This window comes from Ranitomeya variabilis, chromosome 2 (assembly GCF_051348905.1).
Source record: "Ranitomeya variabilis isolate aRanVar5 chromosome 2, aRanVar5.hap1, whole genome shotgun sequence".
In the NCBI taxonomy this organism is placed as follows: domain Eukaryota; kingdom Metazoa; phylum Chordata; class Amphibia; order Anura; family Dendrobatidae; genus Ranitomeya; species Ranitomeya variabilis.
Window position 1 is genome coordinate 300,966,428 of NC_135233.1, and position 21,824 is coordinate 300,988,251.

Genomic DNA, 21,824 nt, shown 5'->3' on the forward strand with positions numbered 1-21,824 from the left:
TGCTCAAAACCACATTCAAGAAGTTTATTAACCCTTTACGTACTTCACAGGAACTAAAACAATGTGGAAGAAAAAAATGAACATTTTACTTTTTTTGCAAACATTTTACTTCAGAACCATTTTTTTTAATTTTCACAAGTGTAAAAACAGAAATTTAACCACAAATTTTGTTGTGCAATTTTTCCTGAGTACGCCGATACCCCATATGTGGAGGTAAACCACTGTTTGGGCGCACCGCAGAGCTTGGAAGTGAAGGAGCACCGTTTGACTGTTTCAATGCAGAATTGGCTGGAATTGAGATCGGACGCCATGTCGCGTTTGGAGAGCCCCTAATGTGCCTAAACAGTGGAAACCCCCCACAAGTGACACCATTTTGGAAACTAGACCCCCCAAGGAACTTATCTAGATGTGTGGTGAGCACTTTGAACCCCCAAGTGCTTCACAGAAGTTTATAACGTAGAGCCGTGAAAATAAAAAATCGCATTTGTTTTCACAAAAATGATTTTTTCGCCCACAAATTCTTATTTTCACAAGGGTAACAGGAGAAATTAGACCACAAAAGTTGTTGTGCAATTTCTCCTGAGTACGTCGATACCCCATATGTGGAGGTAAACCACTGTTTGGGCGCACCGCAGAGCTTGGAAGTGAAGGAGCACCGTTTGACTTTTTCAATGCAGAATTGGCTGGAATTGAGATCGGATGCCATGTCGCGTTTGGAGAGTCCCTGATGTGCCTAAACAGTGGAAAACCCCCACAAGTGATACCATTTTGGAAACTAGACCCCTTAAGGAACTTATCTAGATGTGTGGTGAGCACTTTGAACCCCCAAGTGCTTCACAGAAGTTTATAACGTAGAGCCGTGAAAATAAAAAATCTCATTTTTTCTACAAAAATGATCTTTTTGCCCCCAAATTTTTATTTTCACAAGGGTAACAGGAGAAATTAGACCACAAAAGTTGTTGTACAATTTCTCCTGAGTACGTCGATACCCCATATATGGGGGTAAACCACTGTTTGGGCGCACCGCAGAGCTTGGAAGAGAAGGAGTGTCGTTTTACTTTTTCAATGTAGAATTGGCCGGAATTGAGATCGGACGCCATGTCACGTTTGGAGAGCCACTGATGTGCCTAAACAGTAGAGACCCCCCACATGTGACACCATTTTGGAAACTAGACCCCTTAAGGAACTTATCTAGATGTGTGGTGAGCACTTTAAACCCCCAGGTGCTTCACAGAAGTTTATAACGTAGAGCCGTGAAAATAAAAAAATCGAATTTTTCTACAAAAATGATCTTTTTGCCTCCAAATTTTTATTTTACCAAGGGTAACAGGAGAAAATGGACCCCAGAAGCTGTTGTACAATTTGTCTTGAGTACGCCGACACCCCATATGTGGGAGTAAACCACTGTTTGGGCGCATGGCTGAGCTCGGAAGCAAAGGAGCGCCATTTGACTTTTCAATGCAAAATTGACTGGAATTGAGATCGGACGCCATGTCGCGTTTGGAGAGCCCCTGATGTGCCTAAACAGCAGAAACCCCCCAAAAGTGACCCCATTTTGGAAACTAGACCCCCCCATGGAACTTATCTAGATGTGTAGTGAGAACTTTGAATGCCCAAGTGCATCACAGAAGTTTATAATGCAGAGTCGTGAAAATAAAAAATATATATTTTTTAACAATAAAGATTTTTAGCCCCCAAGTTTTTATTTTCACAAGGGTATCAAGAGAAATTGGACCCCAAAAGTTGTTGTCCAATTTGTCCTGAGTATGCTGGTACCCCATATGTGGGGGTAAACCACTGTTTGGGCGCACGGCAGAGCTCGGAAGGGAAGGAGTGCCATTTTGGAATGCAGACTTTGATAGAATTGTCTGCGGGCGTTATGTTGCCTTTGCAGACCCCTAATGTACCTAAACAGTAGAAACCCCCAACAAGTGACCCCATTTTGGAAAATAGACCCCCCAAGGAACTTATCTAGATATGTGGTGAGAACTTTGAATGCCCAAGTGCTTCACAGAAGTTTATAATGCAGAGTAGTGAAAATAAAAAATATTTTTTTTCCCACAAAAAAGATTTTTTTAGCCCCCAAATTTTTATTTTCACAAGGGTAACAAGAGAAATTGGACCCCAAAAGTTGTTGTCCAATTTGTCCTGAGTATGCTGGTACCCCATATGTGGGGGTAAACCACTGTTTGGGCACACGGCAGAGCTCGGAAGGGAAGGAGCGCCATTTTGGAATGCAGACTTTGATAGAATTGTCTGCGGGCGTTATGTTGCGTTTGCAGACCCCTAATGTACCTAAACAGTAGAAACCCCCACAAGTGACCAAATTTTGGAAACTAGACCCCCTAAGGAACTTATCTAGATATGTGGTGAGAACTTTGAAAGCTCAAGTGCTTCACAGAAATTTATAATGCAGAGTAGTGAAAATAAAAAAATATATTTTTTTCCAACAAAAAAGATTTTTAGCCCCCAAGTTTTTATTTTCACAAGGGTAACAGGAGAAATTGGACCCCAAAGGTTGTTGTCCAATTTATCCCGAGTACGCTGATGCCCCATATGTGGGGGTAAACCACTGTTTGGGCGCACGGCAGAGCTCAGAAGTGAGGGAGTACCATTTGACTTTTTTAGCGCAAAATTGGCTGTCGTGTTTGGAGACCCCCTGATGTACCTAAACAGTGGAAACCCCCCAATTCTAACTCCAACCCTAACCCCAACACAGCCCTAACCCTAATCTCAACCCGATCCATAATCCTAATCACAACCCTAACGATAATCACAACCCTAACCCCAAAACAGCCCTAATCTCAACCCTAACCATAACCCTAATCAAAACCCTAAATCCAACACACCCCTAACCCTAATCCCAACCCTAACCCTAATCCCAACCCTAATCCCAAACGTAACACTAATCCCAACCCTAATCCAAACCCTAACCCTAATCCCAACTCTAACCCTAACTTTAGCCCCAACCCTAACTTTAGCCCCAACCCTAACCATAACTTTAGCCCCCGTCGTCACAAAAAAAGTTCAATGTAACCTTTTTTTTGTACGTCGCATCCGCCATTTCCGCGGATGCGTGGCCGTAACTCTGCCCCCTCCTCCCCAGGACATAGACTGGGCAGCGGATGCGTTGAAAAACTGCATCCGCTGCCCACGTTGTGCACAATTTTCACAACGTGCGTCGGTACATCGGGCCGACGCATTGCGACCGCCCCGTACCGACGCAAGTGTGAAAGAAGCCTAAGGCTACTTTCACACTAGCGTCGTACTCGGCCCATCGCAGTGTGTCGGGCCGACGTACCGAGGCTAGCGTTGTAAGCGCCGCACAACGGGTGCAGCGGATGCTGTTTTTTCAACGCATCCGCTGCCCCATTGTGAGGTGCGGGGAGGCGGGGGCGGAGTTCCGGCCACGCATGCGCGGTCGGAAATGGTGGACACGTCGCACAAAAAAGTTACATGTAGTTTTTTTTGTGTCGACGGTCCGCCGAAGCACGACGCATCCGTCGCACCATGGATGCGACATGTGGCAATCCGTCGCAATGCGTCGCTAATGCAAGCCAATGGAGAAAAAACGCATCCTGCAAGCACTTTTGCAGGATGCGTTTTTTCTCCAACGACGCATTGCGACGGAAGCCAAAAAACGCTAGTGTGAAAGTAGCCTAACCCTAACCCTAGCCCTAACCCTAACCCTAAATTTAGCCCCAACCCTAACCCTAACTCTAACCCTAACTCTAACCCTAACCCTAACTCTAACCCTAACCCTAACCCTAACTCTAACCCTAACCCTAACCCTAACCCTAACCCTAACCCTAATTTTAGCCCCAACTTGTCTTCTCCTGCCGGCCGGCAGATGGCAGCAGATGGCGGGCGCACTGCGCATGCGCCCGCCATGATGAAAAAGCCGGCTGGCAGGAGAAGACAGAAGAGGACCCAGGGACCCCGGGTGAGTATGATAGGGTCCCCGAATCCCCCTATTTCTCTGTCCTCTGATGTGCGATCACATCAGAGGACAGAGAAATAACTGATCGCTTTTTTTTTTTTTTTGCGGTCGCCGGTAAACTGTTAATTACCGGTGATCGCAAAGCAGGGGTCGGTGCAAACCGACCCCGATCATGTTCTTTGGGGTCTCGGCTACCCCCGGCAGCCAAGACCCCAAAGAACATCCGGGTGCCGGGCGGCGGGCGCACTGCGCGTGCGCCCGCCATTTTTTCCCGGAAAAAGATGGCGGCGCCCATGGGGAGACACGAGGAGCACCGGGGGAGGTAGGTAAGTATTGGGGGGCTATTGGGGGCCATCGGGGACCACATTTCTCTGTCCTCCGATGTGCGATCACATCGGAGGACAGAGAAATTAAACGGCAAATCGCGTTTTTTTTTTTTTTTGTTGCGACCGCCGGTAAACGGTTAATTACCGGCGATCGCAACTCGGGGGTCGGTAAAAACCCCCCGAATCATGTTCTCTGGGGTCTCGGCTACCCTCGGCAACCGAGACCCCAGAGAAAATCCGACTCTGGGCGGCGCTATTCACTTTTTCCACAGCGCCGTTAATTAACGGCGCTGTGGATTAAGTACCCTTAGCGGCCGCCGTTAAAAGGCGTATCGGCGGTCGTTAAGGGGTTAAACAGGTGCCATTACTACAGGTAATGAGTGGAGGAAAGAGGAAACTCTTAAAGAAGAAGTTACAGGTCTGTGAGAGCCAGAAAACTTGATTGTTTGTTTCTGACCAAATACTTATTTTCCACCATAAAATGCAAATAAAATGATAAAAAAACAGACAATGCGATTTTCTGGATTTTTTTTTTCTCAGTTTGTCTCCCATAGTTGTGGTCTACCTATGATGTAAATTACAGACGCCTCTCATCTTTTTAAGTGGTGGAACTTGCACTATTGCTGACCGACTAAATACTTTTTTGCCCCACTGTATGTATGTTTATGTGCATGTACATACAGTATATGTGTATGTATATGTGTGTACGGTATGTGTATATACTGTATGTGTGTATGTACGGTACGTGTATGTGTATCTGTATGTTCGGTATATGTGTATGCATGTACGGTATATGTATGTATGTACGGTATGTGTATTTGGGTGTGTGTATTTTATATGTATGTACGGTATGTGTGTACTATATGTATATAACTGTATCTGTGTATGTACGGTATATGTGTGTGTATCTGTGTATGTACGGTATATGTGTGTACGGCATTTGTGTGAATGTACGGTATATGCATTTGTGTATGTACGGTATGTGTATGTATGATGGTATATGTATGTGTATCTGTGTGTATGTATGATATATGTATGTGTTTGCATATACTGTATATGTATGTGTATCTGTACGTACGGTGTATGTATGTGTATTTGTGTGTATGTATGGTATATGTAGGTACGGTATGTGTATACTATATGTGTATATAACTATGTGTGTATGCATGTAAGGTATATGTCTGTGTATGTATGTACGGTATGTGTATCTGTGTGTGTACGTATGGTGTATGTATGTGTATCTGTGTGTATGTATGGTATATGTATGTATATCTATGTGTGTGAATGTACGGTATATGCATGTGTGTATGTACGGTATGTGTATGTATGACGGTATATGTATGTGTATCTGTGTGTACGTACGGTGTATGTATGTATATTTGTGTGTATGTATGGTATATGTATGTACGGTATGTGTATACTATATGTGTATATAACTGTATGTGTGTATGTGCAATAAATTTGTATGTATATATGGTATATGTATGTTTATGTGCATGTACATACAGTATGTATATGTGTGCGGTATGTTTATACTATATGTGTATATACTGTGTGTATGTACGGTACATGTATGTGTATCTGTATGTACGGTATATGTGTGCATCTGTGTATGCACGGTGTATCTCTGTACGGTATGTGTATGTATGTACAGTATACTGTATTTATGTGTATGTGTGTATGTATGGTATATGTATGTACGGTATGTGTATACTATATGTGTATATAACTGTATGTACAGTACGTGTATGTGTATCTGTATGTATGTACGGTATGTGTATCTGTGTGTATGTACGGTGTATGTATGTACAGTATATGCCGGAACAAAAATCATTGTTCTCATCAGCACATCGCCCAGTTAAAACTGCAGATATGCTGCTAATGCAGCGCCCCAGAGTCCTGGTCGTTGCAGTACTGTGGCTCCGCCACTAAGGGGAGCCATGGTGCGTTCGATGGCACTGAAGGAGTTCCTCCAATCAGGTATCACAGACACCAATATGTTTCACAGCTGGGCCTCCGGGGGGAGCTAAGGGTGCTATTCATTAGGCCACTCCCCACCATAGTGGGTAAACTGGGGGTCAGGCAGGAAGTTAGTAGAGAACGCTGACTGGATTGAACGAAGCAACACCTAGTGAGAGAGGGTGTTGTGGAGGAAGAGACAGTAGGGTCTCTGCCAGGGGTGGGACCCTGGCAGAGGCTTGGCATTGGAAAGAACGTAACGGGACCGTGCCTGCTCAGCATAGCGGCGGTGCCCAAGAAAGGACTAGAAGCGAGATAGATTGTGCTGAGTGAGAAACGAGATCAAGCAGACGGAGAATACCAGCAGGGGTTTTGTTGAAAGAGGCAGCACCTTGCTGAGGCGCATTACCGGTGGCCGGAACGCCGAGGGAGTGGAATAATATACAGCTTTAAGCCATACTCCAAACAGCGGCAGGACAGTCAGTCTCAGGCGGGCTGTCTACCACATATCACCTATGAAGTCTTGGGGGGCAATTGCGGGAGAGGGGCGTCTCTAGGGTCCCGGAAGAACTCCAGGCCTACCTGACAAACGGGTGCCGTTCTTACTGTAACATCAGGAAGGGACGGAAGATTAGCAGAAGATCAGTTAATCGAGTTGTGAGGGAACTTAAGAAACAGACACAACAGTTGTGGGGTACTTTCCGTAAGCACAGCAGGGAAGGACTACAATACAAAGCGCTAAGAAGGAAGGCACTGATTTCCACCTGTGAGGAGAACTCTGGAGGTGCCATTGGACCGGCCGGACTTGCGCAGCCTGGTGGGCCAGATTCCGGACTGAGGACCAAGAGATCTCCAGTAAAGAGGTAAAGAGACTGCAACCTGGTGTCCTCGTTATTTACCGCGACCTGCACCCCACAACTGCACCGCTACACCACCGTTACCACACCACTTATTGCACCGGACGTCCCCCACTGACGGACAGGGCCACGGACCGGGTCTAGCCACCGTGACAACCCCAGGACTGAGACCTAGAGGCCCGGCTCCGGGTACCCCTCGGCCCTGCGGCGGTGTGGGGGCGCTCCAAACTTGGCGTCACGAACAGGATCTACTTAAGCCTGAAGAATCAGGTCATGTGTGCCTTGGAACTGTGATTTATCGTGCTTGGACTGTGCTTTATTACAAGGACTGTGTGTTGCCACTTGCCGCCAGGAGTTCCCGCCAAAACCGCCGCCATTACAGCGCTAAGGAGAGCGCAGGAGAAGAAGAAGGGCGTGGAAGTGGGCGTGAACAAGCTGAAGAGCGCGAAAGACAATGGCCGCCCAGTCTAAATATCTCGGCCCCTTGAGGACGTGTCCGTCAGCAGCCGAGATCCGCCTCCTGATCCTCAACGGTGGGCAGAGACAGAGAAAACGAAACCGCCCACGAAGGAGAGAGCGGGAAAAGGACCAGGAAGAAGAAGTCAGAGACATGGAGGACGCCATGGCGAGCCACCCGGAGCCGGAGCGTGGGGTCGGAGCCGAGGACTCCCCCAGCTACCCGGAGGGGCACCGCAACCAGGCCTCCACCGCTGACGCTGAATTCCTGCAGGCCGGAGTGGACGAGCTCGGCGACCGACCCCGGCGGACGCAGCTGAGCACCGAGGCCGGGTGGAAGAAGGCCATCATCAGGAGCCTCACCGGACATCTGTCGGCAGCCTCATCTGGTCCGGAGCAGGAAAGAAGTCCCAGCGCTCCGAAGCTGGAAAGCAAGGCGCTGCCGGGAAGGGGTATGCTGCGAGCAGAGATGACAACGCCGCAGCACAAGGTCCCGCAACCAGCGTTCCAGACCCCAGTGGAGACGGAGCAGACCGGCACCGGAGGGACCGCATCTGAAGCAGGTATGAAGGACGACCCTGCCCTGACAACTGACACCACTCCCGTGACTGCTGGTGCCACAGCTGCTGACCCCGTTCCAGTGACTGATCTTGCAGCAGCCTCTACCTCTGCTGCAACAAATGCCCCTACTCAAGCTGCGCAGACCTCCATCGCTGCGCATGATTTAATCGTACATGAAAGACGGATTAACGGCGTTTGTCCAGCACTGGGTGTAACCCTGGACCTCACTTTGCCCAGGCCAAGAAGGGTTAAGTGCCAGGTGCAGCCCTGGAAGCCGTCCAACTAAGCCTCGGAAACCTGAAACTGTAAATAGTTAACTGTTTATTTCCTTGCTGTTTTGCTGCTGAAACCCGTCCTGGGTTAACTCTTAAAGGGATCCCTTTGTTTACCCGGGATCCCTATTGCTTTTTATTTTTGCTTTCACTTTCATTTTTGCTTTTTGTTCTACAATGTTATAAAAACTGCTGAATCATGAACAGTGCATGATTTGAACTTTCTTGTAAATAGTTTGCACCTTCTTAAAGGTGCTTCCTACTGGTTTTGTTTAAAGACATTTTGCGAAGATACCATTCCGGAGCCTTTGCATGGACTGGTAGGCTGAGAAGAAGAGCTACCTCAGAAAGACTTGATCTCCTCTTAAAGGGGAGGTTAGAATTGAACTTGAAAGTGATACTGTTTTAGAACAGTAATGTCAAGATAATGCTTTGAAGGAAATGTAACTGTTTTTTCATGGAAAAGTTATGTGTGTTTAATTTGTTTAAAATGTGAAACCTAGATAATGTTCTTTGAAGAGAAAGATGCAGAAAGCCCGTAGGGGTAGATGTAGAGTTCCGTTTAACTGAAAGTAAAGAAGTAATAACGAAGGTGAGGATAGAAGGTAAACCCTGCGTCCCCATAGAAAGTTAGTTCGTTACTAAGGACAGAAAGTAGACCCGTAGGGGTTAGTGAGTGAGTCCTTATAGGAGCCAAGCAGAGTGGGCTCCATGCTCTCAAATTGAAAGGAATGTTATGTCTATACTATGTATAGTAGAGAAAGGCAGTAGGCCCTGGCTGAACGGGGCGGTCCTGTAAAAGAAAGGAGAGGCAGTAGGTCTGGTGCCATAGGGACAGGCGGTCCTGCAGGTTCAAAGTAGGAGAATGTGAAGTTACCTTGCCCTGTAATGTGATTATAGGAAGGCCTTTGGTAAACTAAGAGTGTATGTTTCCTAAAGGCAATGTTAAATTATTGTTCCAGCATTTGCACTTAGTAGAATACCCGGTTGGGTAATGAGAGTTAATTGTAGCCTGTTGCTATGATATTTGATTATGTTTTGTAACGTTAAAGTGTCCTCACCTCCCATAAAGGGAAGCCTGTTCAAGTATGCTTATTGTTTTGCACTCAACAAATTTGTATGTCTTTTTGCTAACCTGTATTGTTGTTTTCTTCCCAGTCCCGGAGTACTGTGTTTAACCAGGGGGGAGTGCAGCGCCCCAGAGTCCTGGTCGTTGCAGTACTGTGGCTCCGCCACTAAGGGGAGCCATGGTGCGTTCGATGGCACTGAAGGAGTTCCTCCAATCAGGTATCACAGACACCAATATGTTTCACAGCTGGGCCTCCGGGGGGAGCTAAGGGTGCTATTCATTAGGCCACTCCCCACCATAGTGGGTAAACTGGGGGTCAGGCAGGAAGTTAGTAGAGAACGCTGACTGGATTGAACGAAGCAACACCTAGTGAGAGAGGGTGTTGTGGAGGAAGAGACAGTAGGGTCTCTGCCAGGGGTGGGACCCTGGCAGAGGCTTGGCATTGGAAAGAACGTAACGGGACCGTGCCTGCTCAGCATAGCGGCGGTGCCCAAGAAAGGACTAGAAGCGAGATAGATTGTGCTGAGTGAGAAACGAGATCAAGCAGACGGAGAATACCAGCAGGGGTTTTGTTGAAAGAGGCAGCACCTTGCTGAGGCGCATTACCGGTGGCCGGAACGCCGAGGGAGTGGAATAATATACAGCTTTAAGCCATACTCCAAACAGCGGCAGGACAGTCAGTCTCAGGCGGGCTGTCTACCACATATCACCTATGAAGTCTTGGGGGGCAATTGCGGGAGAGGGGCATCTCTAGGGTCCCGGAAGAACTCCAGGCCTACCTGACAAACGGGTGCCGTTCTTACTGTAACATCAGGAAGGGACGGAAGATTAGCAGAAGATCAGTTAATCGAGTTGTGAGGGAACTTAAGAAACAGACACAACAGTTGTGGGGTACTTTCCGTAAGCACAGCAGGGAAGGACTACAATACAAAGCGCTAAGAAGGAAGGCACTGATTTCCACCTGTGAGGAGAACTCTGGAGGTGCCATTGGACCGGCCGGACTTGCGCAGCCTGGTGGGCCAGATTCCGGACTGAGGACCAAGAGATCTCCAGTAAAGAGGTAAAGAGACTGCAACCTGGTGTCCTCGTTATTTACCGCGACCTGCACCCCACAACTGCACCGCTACACCACCGTTACCACACCACTTATTGCACCGGACGTCCCCCACTGACGGACAGGGCCACGGACCGGGTCTAGCCACCGTGACAACCCCAGGACTGAGACCTAGAGGCCCGGCTCCGGGTACCCCTCGGCCCTGCGGCGGTGTGGGGGCGCTCCACTAAGATGATACTGTATGGGGACAGATTGATTTACTAGTGATCATTCTGTCCCCATCATTGTTCCTCAGCCAGTGTAAAGAGGCTGGGAAACAAGTGGCGAATGACTTCAATATTGTTGATCACACTCGTTTAGTGGTCTGAAATCAGCGCATGTAGCTACAACCAAAATGTTTCTGTTTGTTGGTGCAATTTGTTAGCATTTGGGGCCCCATTTTAAACTTTTGCCTAGGGCCCCACTTTGCCTAAAACCGGCCCTGCTGTAATGAATATAATATGACTGGTCTGTGATCTAATTGAAAGATAAATTACAATGACACCAAACATAAGGGTATAAAGTCACCCTTTAAGACAAATATTTTCCTCCATCACAATCTAAAATCATACCTGGAAAAGCCTTCTCTTTTGTTCTCTATTGATAATGTCCCTCCAACCAATTCTCCTCAAACACGCATTTTACGAACACTACATAACTCTGCTTTTGCTTCAAAAACTCAAACCGTCACTCCAATACTTGTCTTACTAAAATATAGATTACTGTAACTTCCTACTCTGAGACCAATGAACAGGTTGGCACTGACAGTCCTTCATTATGTTATAAATATAATGTATAATATCGGTTTTGGCCAAAATTACACCTTATATAGTATTATTCCACCTCTTATAACTCTCTTTTATATATGATATTTTGTAAGTTTGAAAAATAACCATTTTGTGTTCCTTTCTATATTGTATATATAGATTTTTTTCTGAAGCTCTACTTAAATGATTTTTACAAATGTATTTAACACAAAAGATTTCATAATTTACAGGACCAACAAAAATGATGGGCTTATACATAATTAATATCTGTACAATTTTTATTTGTTTTACTTCCGTTTTTACTCTTTACCTCTGCGGCAATGGATATTTTCATACAAGATCTTTAAAACATGCTGTCAACTTTAATTCATACAATTCTAAATTATTTCTGACAAATAGGCTATGTGCACACGTTGAATAAATGGATGCAGAAATTTCTGCACCATTTCTGTATCTCTTGGCAGGAAAAACGCATCTGCAAAAACACACATTTGTGATGCGTTTTTGCCCTGCGTATTTGACTGATTTGAGTGAAGTCAATGTTGAAAAACGCACAGAGAATTGACATGCTGTAGATTATTTTCAGCACTAAATCTGCAAGTCACAGGTAAGCAATGTGTGTCTGACACTTTTCGTTTCTCATTCACTCATGCATCAGGATAGCTTCAGGTTTTACTAGCAAATCTGCATGGCAAAAACGCAACAAATCTGCAACGTGTGCATAAGCCCTTAATGTGCATATAATATATTTTCATTCACGGTAAGGTAAATAATGTTTTCTCAGAAGATATAATTTAATATGTAAACATTATAAAGTCACATTATCCTACATTATTTGGTTGTATACCTTTGCCATGCTTGTGGCTGTTGTTTAATACTATCTGTACAATAGTTCCTGAAGCTTGTTGAGGGTCAGCCACAACTCCGCGGTTACTTCTTGTATTAGGGTGTTTGTGGGCATTCATTGCCTGTCTCAGAGCACTTGAGCCAGATGAATGGTCATAAGAACGCTGATAAGAATGGCGCTATATGAATTTAAGCACAAAAATACATTTTATATAAAAAACACTGTGCATCTCAAACCCATTCACATTAAAAGGTTCTTCCCATGTACCCAAAGTGTGTAAAGTGTTTTATAAAACTCAGTGTGGACAAAACCAAATTCACCATCTTTCCCCCATATCACGCAACTCCCCTACCTGATCAATCTATCATAATAAATGATGTTACACGTTTCCCTGTATCACTAGTGCGCTGCCTCAGTGAATCCCTAAACTCTGCTCTGTCCTTCAAACCACGCATCCAAGCCCTTATCACCTCCTGCAATATCCTTATGTGTGACCTCCCAGATAACACCCTCCTTCTCTGGTCCGTCAATAAAGCTGCTGCCCAATTAATCCTCATCTCCCCTCTATACTCTGTTATGGTCTGGTGATTAAGGAGCGACATGCGACTAACTCTGAGCAGGTGGTAACTATACCGACCGCAGTTCCTGATCTTAACACAGACACTAGCAGTAGCCGTGGGATGTTCCTGTCACTCCCTGGACACCTCGTCACAGCCGGAGATCTAGCTACCCCTAAAGGTAGAAGCAGGAAAGCTATCTTGCCTCAGAGAAAATCCCCAAAGGATAGGACAGCCCCCCACAAATAATGACTGTGAGAGGAGAAGGAAATGACATACGTAGTATGAAACAAGATTTAGCAAAGGAGTCCACTACTAGCTAGAAAGAATTAGTACAGGACAGAACACTGTGCGGTCAGTAATAAAAACTAGAAAAAGTCCACCGCAGAGAAATGCAAAAATCTCCACACCTGACTAAAGGTGTGGAGGGCAAACTCTGCTGCCCAGAGCTTCCAGCTTAGCTGACTAGATACATACTGATAAGCTGGACAAATGAGCAAAACATAGAAAGTGCTAAACAACAAAGTCCACAACAAGTGAACTGCAAAAAGACAAGCAAGGACTTAGCTTTGCTGAAATGGTCAGAGTGACAGGGAAATCCTCAGAGAGCCATGACTCCAAGCTCAACAATTGACAACTGGCATTGAATTAGGGAAAAGGCCAGACTAATATAGCAGAGCCAGAAAGACGATCAGTGAAAACAGCTGCTGATGCTAAATCCAAGAAGCAGCCATACCACTCAAAACCACAGGAGGGAGCCCAAGAGCAGAACTCACAAAAATGCTACTTATAACCACCGGAGGGAGCCCAAGAGCGGAATTCACAACAATACCCCTGCACATTCGCCTTGTGCCAATCCCTTCACTGGCTTCCAATTTCCCAGCCTATTCAGTTTAAATTGCTAACAATGAGTTACATGGCTGTCGATCATCTCTCTCCTCCATACATCTCCAAACTATCCTCCGATACTTTCCCACATGTAATCTCTGGACCTTTGCAATTAACCTGATATTAAAAATCCTTTCCATTCTTAAGGACACATTTTTTTTATATTTTATTTTATTGTGACTGGCTCACTGCATAGGTTGCAGTCTATAGGCAGTAGTCAACTATGTGCAGTGCTTACAAGATCTTTCCAAAATAGATTGTAAGCAGAGTGTTGTTGCTGGCCCAGGTTGCTGAAGAATCCTGTTAGCGCTTGATCCCTTCTTATTGGCAGTATACTTATATTTTGGAGTTCCGACCTTACCCCTATTTGGTATTCTTGCATGAAGTACTCCCTCCACACTATCTCCTCCAGCTTTAAGCACTCCTCTAATGGTAGTATCATCCTATCTTCAGCCATTTCCAGTATATGCACATCCAGATTTACTCTTCTGTGCAGAGCTACTCAGAACAGTCACTACCTTGAGACCTGGTCTTCATGGTGGTAATGCACCAAGCTAGTAGACAACCATGAGCCACACATTATGTGCCCGCGATGCACAGGTTGGTGACCCCTGATAAACACTAAATTACACACTTTCTCTGTACCTCAGAAGCCATGCAATTTCCACAAATTCACTGAATAACCCTTGAGATCACATAGCTGAAAGAAACGATGAACTTTTTTGTTTTATGGATTGGCTTCTGTAGAGCATATGATATTATCATATTCATATACTATATGCATGAACTAATCATTTACAGTCCCAAACATTGGATTGAATTACTGAATCCACTTACATTATGTTCCAAATATTATACAATCTTAAAGGGAATCTTTCCGGTCCCCCGTGCCCCCAGAACCACCAGCAGTCGTGTCTACATATCTAAATTCCCTGCTTAACAGTCCCTGTGTTATATTACACACATAAGCAAATCTTTAGAAAAAGTATTTCTATAGTCCGCTTATGATATGTAAATGAGGTCTTTGACCATTCAGTGGGGCGTTAGTGACCGCGTACACCCGGCTTCAAAGGAACATTGAGGGAAAGAAGCCATGCACATGTGCCAGGTATATATAGTGCTGTCAATGACGCCCACAGGGATGTGATAACATGCTAAGTAGTCCAATTAGTCTGCAGACACCAACGCCCTGTCGACTAGTCAAAACCCTCATTTACATATCATAAACATACTTTAGAAAGATTTGTTTCTGCGTGTAATGTAATACAGGGACTGTTAGGTAAGGTATTTAGCTATGCACAACAGCTGCTGTTTGTGTGGGCGCGGGGGACCTGACAAGTTCCCTTGAATACGTCTTTTACAAATCAACATAGAAGGATGCATCACTTCATACTTACTGCCTCTCTATTAGCTGGCTGTCTTATTGTCTCTGTTTCATGGTGCTCCCAGGACAACATCCCATCTCCTGTGGAAAAAGAAAGAGGAAGCCCTTTATTTTCATAATACCTGATAATTTCTGTACGATGTTTGGATGTACTGATTTTCTGGCAGTGTGTTTTGGTTGAATGACTGTTTAAGCTTCTGGGCCTAGGTGTCCCTTGACATGAAGGTAGGTGAGCAGTTGTTCATGGTTGTCTGGATGAGAGAGTGTACAAGTTTCTGCCCTTGGGTACCTGGAAAAAAGAAAGTGCCTGAACCCAGGTCTATAGGTAAGTATGATATAGCAAACTACATGGCATTTTGATGTCTGTCTTTCTATCAAATCCCAATAGAAATGTCACCTATGATAACTTATTAGTCATATCTAGAAAAGCAGCTTCCAAAGTGGTGATGCATTAACATATTAACTGCTGCTACGCTCACGCCGTGACTGGGTGGCATGAGCGAGGGGATTGTGGTCCCACTGAGCCACAAACCAGACTACCCTGGAAGGGGCATGACTAAGCAGCTTCCTAGGTGTTCGCTGGAGCCTCTGATGGTGAGGTCAGACTTGTGCAGCAGGTAGCTGCCAGGTACCACTCCAGGGTGGTGTCTGGCTGTGGCAGCTGATCCCACTGAGGGATTGAACACTATTAACAGGTGGGAGCAAGTATGGATGAGCACGACTGGTACTCTGGCAGGCACACCTGCCACTCTGGCAGGGAAGCAGGCATAGCTGGCACTATGGCAATCAGGCAGGGACAGCTGGCACCCTGGCAGGCAGGCGAGCACAGCTGGCACCCTGGCAGGCAGGCGGGCATGGCTGGCAATCTGGCAAGCAGGTGGGAACGGCTGGCACTCTAGGCAGGCAGGCGGGACTGGAACTGGTTTGGGTAGGACAGGAGCGTAGGGAGGAACATGTGGGATAAAGGAACAGGTAAGAACTAAGCTGAAGGAACACATTGAGTGTGGAACAGGAGCAAAACGAAGCCACACGAAGTGGAGAGCAGGACAGAGCCGCAGGAGGTGGAGCAAATGGCAGAACCAAAAGAGGCAGAGCAAAGACCAGAATCACAAGAGGCGGAGCAAAGACCAGAACCGCAAGGGGCGGAGAAAAGACCAGAACCGCAGGAGGCGGAATCAAGAGCGGAACTGCTGGAGGTGAAGCCAAGAGCAGAACCACTGGAGGTGGAGCCAAGATCAGAACTACAGGATTCAGAGCTAAGAGCAGAACCACATGAGGTGGAGCTAAGAGCAGAACCACAGGAGACAGAGCTAAGAGCAGAACCAAAGGAGGCAGAGCTAAGAGCAGAACCGCTGGAGGCAGAGCTAAGAGCAGAACCGCAAGAGATGGAGCAAAGAGCAGAAGGAGTGAACACAAGGAAACACACAGTGGAATAGGAAAGGCTACAGACAGGGATACAAACGGACACAGGTATAGGATTAAGTTCAGACAGGGTCAGGAACGGGACAAGGCACAGAAACAAGGATTCAGACCAGGGTATGAAGCCCCTCTGGGCGGCTGACACAAGAGATATAGGACACAGTTACAGGCCAGGGTACGAAGCCCTGCTGGGTGGCTGACACGAGAGATACAGGACACAGGTACAGGTCAGGGTACGAAGCACCTCTGGGTGGGTGACATGAGAGAAATAGCATGACAGGACCTGGCAACTCGGTAGCCAAAGATAGACTGACAGAGTTTGTTGCTCAGGCATCCCCCTAGGGGTGGGAATGCCTTAAGTACCTGATGCCTTTTGGCAATTGGCAGGGGACACCTTAGGAAGGTGCACACAGTCACTGTAAGAAACAGGAAGTGTCAGGGCCACCGCCGCCCTAAGCATACAGCCAGGAGGAATGCAACAAGCAAGGACATGAGACCCAGAGCATGTAGCCGGCAGAGGACAGAACTCACAGCATGGCTTGGAGTGGTGAGTAAGAGAGGAGAGGGGAAGCCATGCAGCGAAGCCGATAGGGATGTTACAATTGTTTACGTTCTTCCCCCCTCTGAAGATAATTCTGATGTATGATCAGAACTTGTGGGTGCATTAACAGTATGGAGCTGCTTTTTCTGAACATAGGTTTAACCTGCTCTCTTTTCTCTGTTTAGTGCTTAACCACTGACATTCTGGATGCTTCAAATGGTTAAATAACAATTTAATAACATCCCCCCAAACAACTGGAACTGACATGCCTGCAAATAAGTTACTTTTTAAAATAAATATGCATTATTATAAATTATAACATCTCCTGCACCCAAAATACCAAATATTACATTGTTGTAAACATTGAGGGTTTTTCAGTTTTCCACTCACTGCCTTAAAAAGAATCTATCAGCACGATTTGACAATGTAAAGAAATGGCCATAATGGCAATGTTATACAGATCAATTTGATACCTTAGGTGAAGAATTTTGTTCCCTTTTGTTCTTATTTAATAAGCAATTGAAGTTTTCTTCCAATGAGATTTAGGTGAACAGGGCTAGATTGTAAACTGGGTCTTCTCCTCCTGCCTCGGCCCCTCTGACCGGCTCTGGTGTTTTACGGACAGGTCAGTGATTTTCCAATTACCTGCCACCTGTCTGAAATCTGGTGCTGACGCCATCATTGCTGTGGCCGGCATGTGCGTAGATTGATTTCCTGGAATGTCTATAAAAAAATGGCGCCATTAGTGGCGCATGCGCAGTCGTTTTTAAATGAAATTGAGCCAAAATCTCAATCTGCGTATGTGTCGCCTACGGCACCATGTTATTATAGATAAGCTGGGAAATTAATTTGCGCACACGCCGCTCATGGCCATGACAGCGCAGGCGCCAGATTTCAAACAGATGACTGCTCAGTGAAAAATCAGTGACCTGTTATTCAAACATTGGAGGCAGGTGGAGAGGTCGGACAGGAGGAGAAGACCCAGTGCACAGTCCCACCCCTGTGCACCGAAATCTAATTAGAAGAAAACTTCAGCTGCTGATTAAAGTAGAACAAAAAAAGCGGATTTCTTCATCGAAAGTATCAAACTAATTAGTATTACAGCGTCATTACAAACATGTCTTTACACTGCAAAATTGTGATGACGGGTTCTCTTTAAAGGAGAACACAAATCAGTAGCTGAAATGTCTCTTTGTATTTCACCTAATGTCATAATTCAACACTGTAGATAAACTGAAAAAAAAACTAACACTTTATACTGCTAGAGATTATTTTTTTGCAACAGAAAAATTGTTAAATGAGTTTTAACACTTACAAAGAGCAGGAAATCTCTAAAATAAGCCATCACATGTGCTGTAGAGCTGATCCACCCACCTGGTCTCCCCCTAATCCTCACGATAAAGGGTTCACAGATTATTTAATTGGAGGAGTAATGTGCTACAGTCCTTCAGACATGCTAATATTATGTCATACCTCAGTATTTTGCCACAGTATGAGATAAGGTAGCTAGAATTGGTTAACAGCTAATGCTATACAGCAAACAGACGATATTACTTCAGGGTTTTAAATATCTTGTCAGGGTAATTTGCTCACTTTTTGTCTACCGTATTTGTTTATGAACCATGAACTGCAAATCTTTGCAATTATTGATTTTGTATTACTGCACTGCACATTTTCTCTATCATGTTCTACACACAGAGCCCCTTAAGCAGATCTACCTTCATTTGCCTTATGTGACCTACATGCAATCAATCCACTTAATCCAGGGACTAAGCTAGTGGAGTAGGCAAAGAATGTGACCTAGAAGTAGTTAAGATAGAGGGCGGAAGGTGGTCAAATACTGGTCTTCAGACAACAATGTGTCACACATAGAAAAACTACATGGCTTTACAGTGGCGCATGCATCATTTAGTAATCATCTCAAATTTTAAGGACATAATGTCCTACAAAATAACAGTTAGGAGACAATTAAGTATAGTCAATAGGCATAACAGGTCACTGCGTGGCAGCATAACATTTGTACGTATATAACCACACAACATTGCTGGTCCGCATGCTGCACTTCCTACTGTGAGCAGCCTATTTGGCCTAAATGTGCTACCATGGCCTGCAGCATCTCCAGACTTTTCTTTCATTGCACCCATCTGGGCCATCATTGGTCAATAATTGCAAAAGAAGCTGCCAGCAGCAGATCTTGATGATTTGCCCAAGTGCATTCACCGTGGCAAATCATTCTTCAGAAAATCTTTAATATCCTCTTTAATAACATGCCAAAATATGTAACCACATGTTTTTCTGCACATGGCACTCAAAGTTGATAATGAATAAATCGAGATGTTTTAAAAATGTTGTTTCCATTTATCATAATTTGCATATCATTGATCGTATCATTTTCATAATGACAACAGTTTTCCTTCCATTTTTGATGTTGTGCAGTGTATACAATTTAAAAACTTAATCTTTAGTTTAGTAATAAGAGCTCCTTATGAAGGAGAGAGACTGGAGTGAGCTGAAGTCCAGCTCTTCACTGCATCAGTTTCTCATTTTGGTTGGTATGTGACACTTCAAGACTACTCAGGTCTCTTCATCAGGCATATACTAAGACAAAATCTGAAGAACCACATGTTTCTACACAACAGGGCACAGAAATAACACTGGTCTACAAAAAAAAGAAAAAATTCTGGCATGAACTTTAAGAACAGTTTTAGACTAATTTGAGGGTGCTGAATTCAAATCTGATCTTATAATTTCTCTATCACACATGTTTTTGTGCTACAGGTATATAGCCCATTTTCAAGAATTCCATGATAAATATAAGTAGTGTATGAAAAGTGCCGGTTTATACGGTTCACTAAGGTAAATTTAGTTTTTATTTAGTCTCCCAATAAATGTGTGAATATATTTGTTTTCTTTGAACATGCATAATTCCCATTTGTTATGATAACACCCTTGGTTTCTGTGCTACTGGACAGTAGAGCTACAGCAGAGCATTGGGTGAAAACTGAATGGCCTCAGCGACAGAGTTTGGCATCTGGCGATAAGAATGTCATCCATGATCCTCTAGTGGGTAGGAAGAACATTGTCTTTCCTCCCTTACACATAAAACTTGGATTGATGAAGCAGTTCGTCAAAGCTCTCAATCACAGTGGAGAATGCTTTAACTATATATGTTCAAATTTTCCTGGTCTTAGTGAAGAGAAGAAAAAGGATTGAATATTTGATGGACCTCAAATAAGAAAACTTATGAGAGACCCAAATTTTATCACATCAATGAATGAGACAGAAGAAAGAGCTTGGAATGCATTTTGTAATGTGGTGCAGAATTTTCTAGGGAATAAGAAAGCAGACAACTATGAAGAGATTGTGGAAGAGCTACTAATGAGTCTGCGAAATCTTGGATGTAGAATGAGTATCAACATTCACTATTTACACAGCCATTTGGACTTTCTTCCAGAGAACCTTGGGGATGTGAGCGAGGAACAAGGGGAGCGTTTTCATCAGGACATTAAAACAATGGAAGAACGGTATCAAGGTCGGTGAGACTCACATATGATGGCTGACTATTGCTGGAGCTTGATGAGAGACAACCCAGAAGCTGTACATCACAGATCAGCCAAGAAAAGAAAGTTCAAATAACTGCCATTTGTCATTCATCTGTGTGCCATATATATGTGTTTTTATATTTTGTAGTTTAATTCTGTAAGTATATTTGATTTGCTGTACATAGACTTTGTAATCTTTGTTATTCCTTGATTAAAAATATACAATGTACTATCGAAAATCATGTGTTTTTATCATAAAACATTAGATAGGAGTAATTTTCATCAAAAATTTAAAATCTCAAAATCCTGATGTGATAGCCAAAAACGGAGTTCAAATTCGTAATCAGCAGCCAAAATTGACTTAAAATATGTTTTAAAACCTTTTGCCAGAAAAATTGCATTGACCAGTGTAATGCAATAGATAGTTCTGCTTCACATCACTTGTCCTATCATTATGGGAGAGGGATAAACAGTAGTGGCCGTAAATATTGGAACATGAACAAATTCCAGCGGTATTATTATTATTTATTATTATAGCACCATTTATTCCATGGCGCTTTACATGTGAGGAGGGGTATACATAATAAAAACAAGTACAATAATCTTGAACAATACAAGTCACAACTGGTACAGGAGGAGAGAGGACCCTGCCCGCGAGGGCTCACAATCTACAAGGGATGGGTGAGAATACAGTAGGCGAGGGTAGAGCTGGTCGTACAGTGGTTTGGTCGATCAGTGGTTACTAGTGATGAGCGAATATACTCGTAGCTCGGGTTTTCCCGAATATTTATTATTGCTCAGAGATATAGTTTTCATCGCCTCAGTTGCATGATTTACAGCTTCCAGATAAGCTGAATACATGTGGGAATTCCCTAACAAACTGGCATTCCTCACATGTATTCAGCATTAGGGTTTTGTACTGGAGTCTCTGGGCAATGGGGAACCAGTGAAGGGATTGACAGAGGGGAGAGGCCGGGGAATAGTGGGGGGACAGGTGGATTAGCCAGGCAGCAGAGTTTAGTATAGATTGGAGGGGTGTGAAAGTGTTCGAGGGGAGGCCACAGAGTAGGAGGTTGCAGTAGTCAAGGCGAGAGATGATGAGGGCATGGACTAGGGTTTTTGCAGATTCTTGGTTGAGGAATGTACGGATCAGTGAAATATTTTTGAGTTGAAGTTGGCAGGAAGTGGAAAGGGCTTGGATATGTGGTTTGAAGGAGAGATCAGTGTCAATGATTACCCAGAGGCAGCGAGCTTGTGGGACTGGGGAGAGTGGGCAGCCATTTGCTGTTTATCCGTGGGAACAATTTTCATTAAAAATTGCTTTTATTTCATATAAAAAATTGGAC

At 44.6% G+C, this 21,824-nt stretch overlaps 1 protein-coding gene across 3 annotated transcripts in view; it reads right to left on the reverse strand.

Moving 5' to 3' along the window:
• CHRDL1 (chordin like 1) overlaps positions 1–21,824 on the reverse strand; it is a 205,942-nt gene that overhangs the window by 55,650 nt on the left and 128,468 nt on the right. For all 3 annotated transcript variants that reach the window (XM_077285155.1, XM_077285153.1, XM_077285154.1), the window contains 2 exons: positions 14,990–15,057; positions 12,148–12,325 (listed from right to left, as the gene is read on the reverse strand). In XM_077285155.1, coding sequence (XP_077141270.1) covers positions 12,148–12,325; positions 14,990–15,057 — 246 coding nt within the window. The remainder of the gene's footprint in view (positions 1–12,147; positions 12,326–14,989; positions 15,058–21,824) is intronic.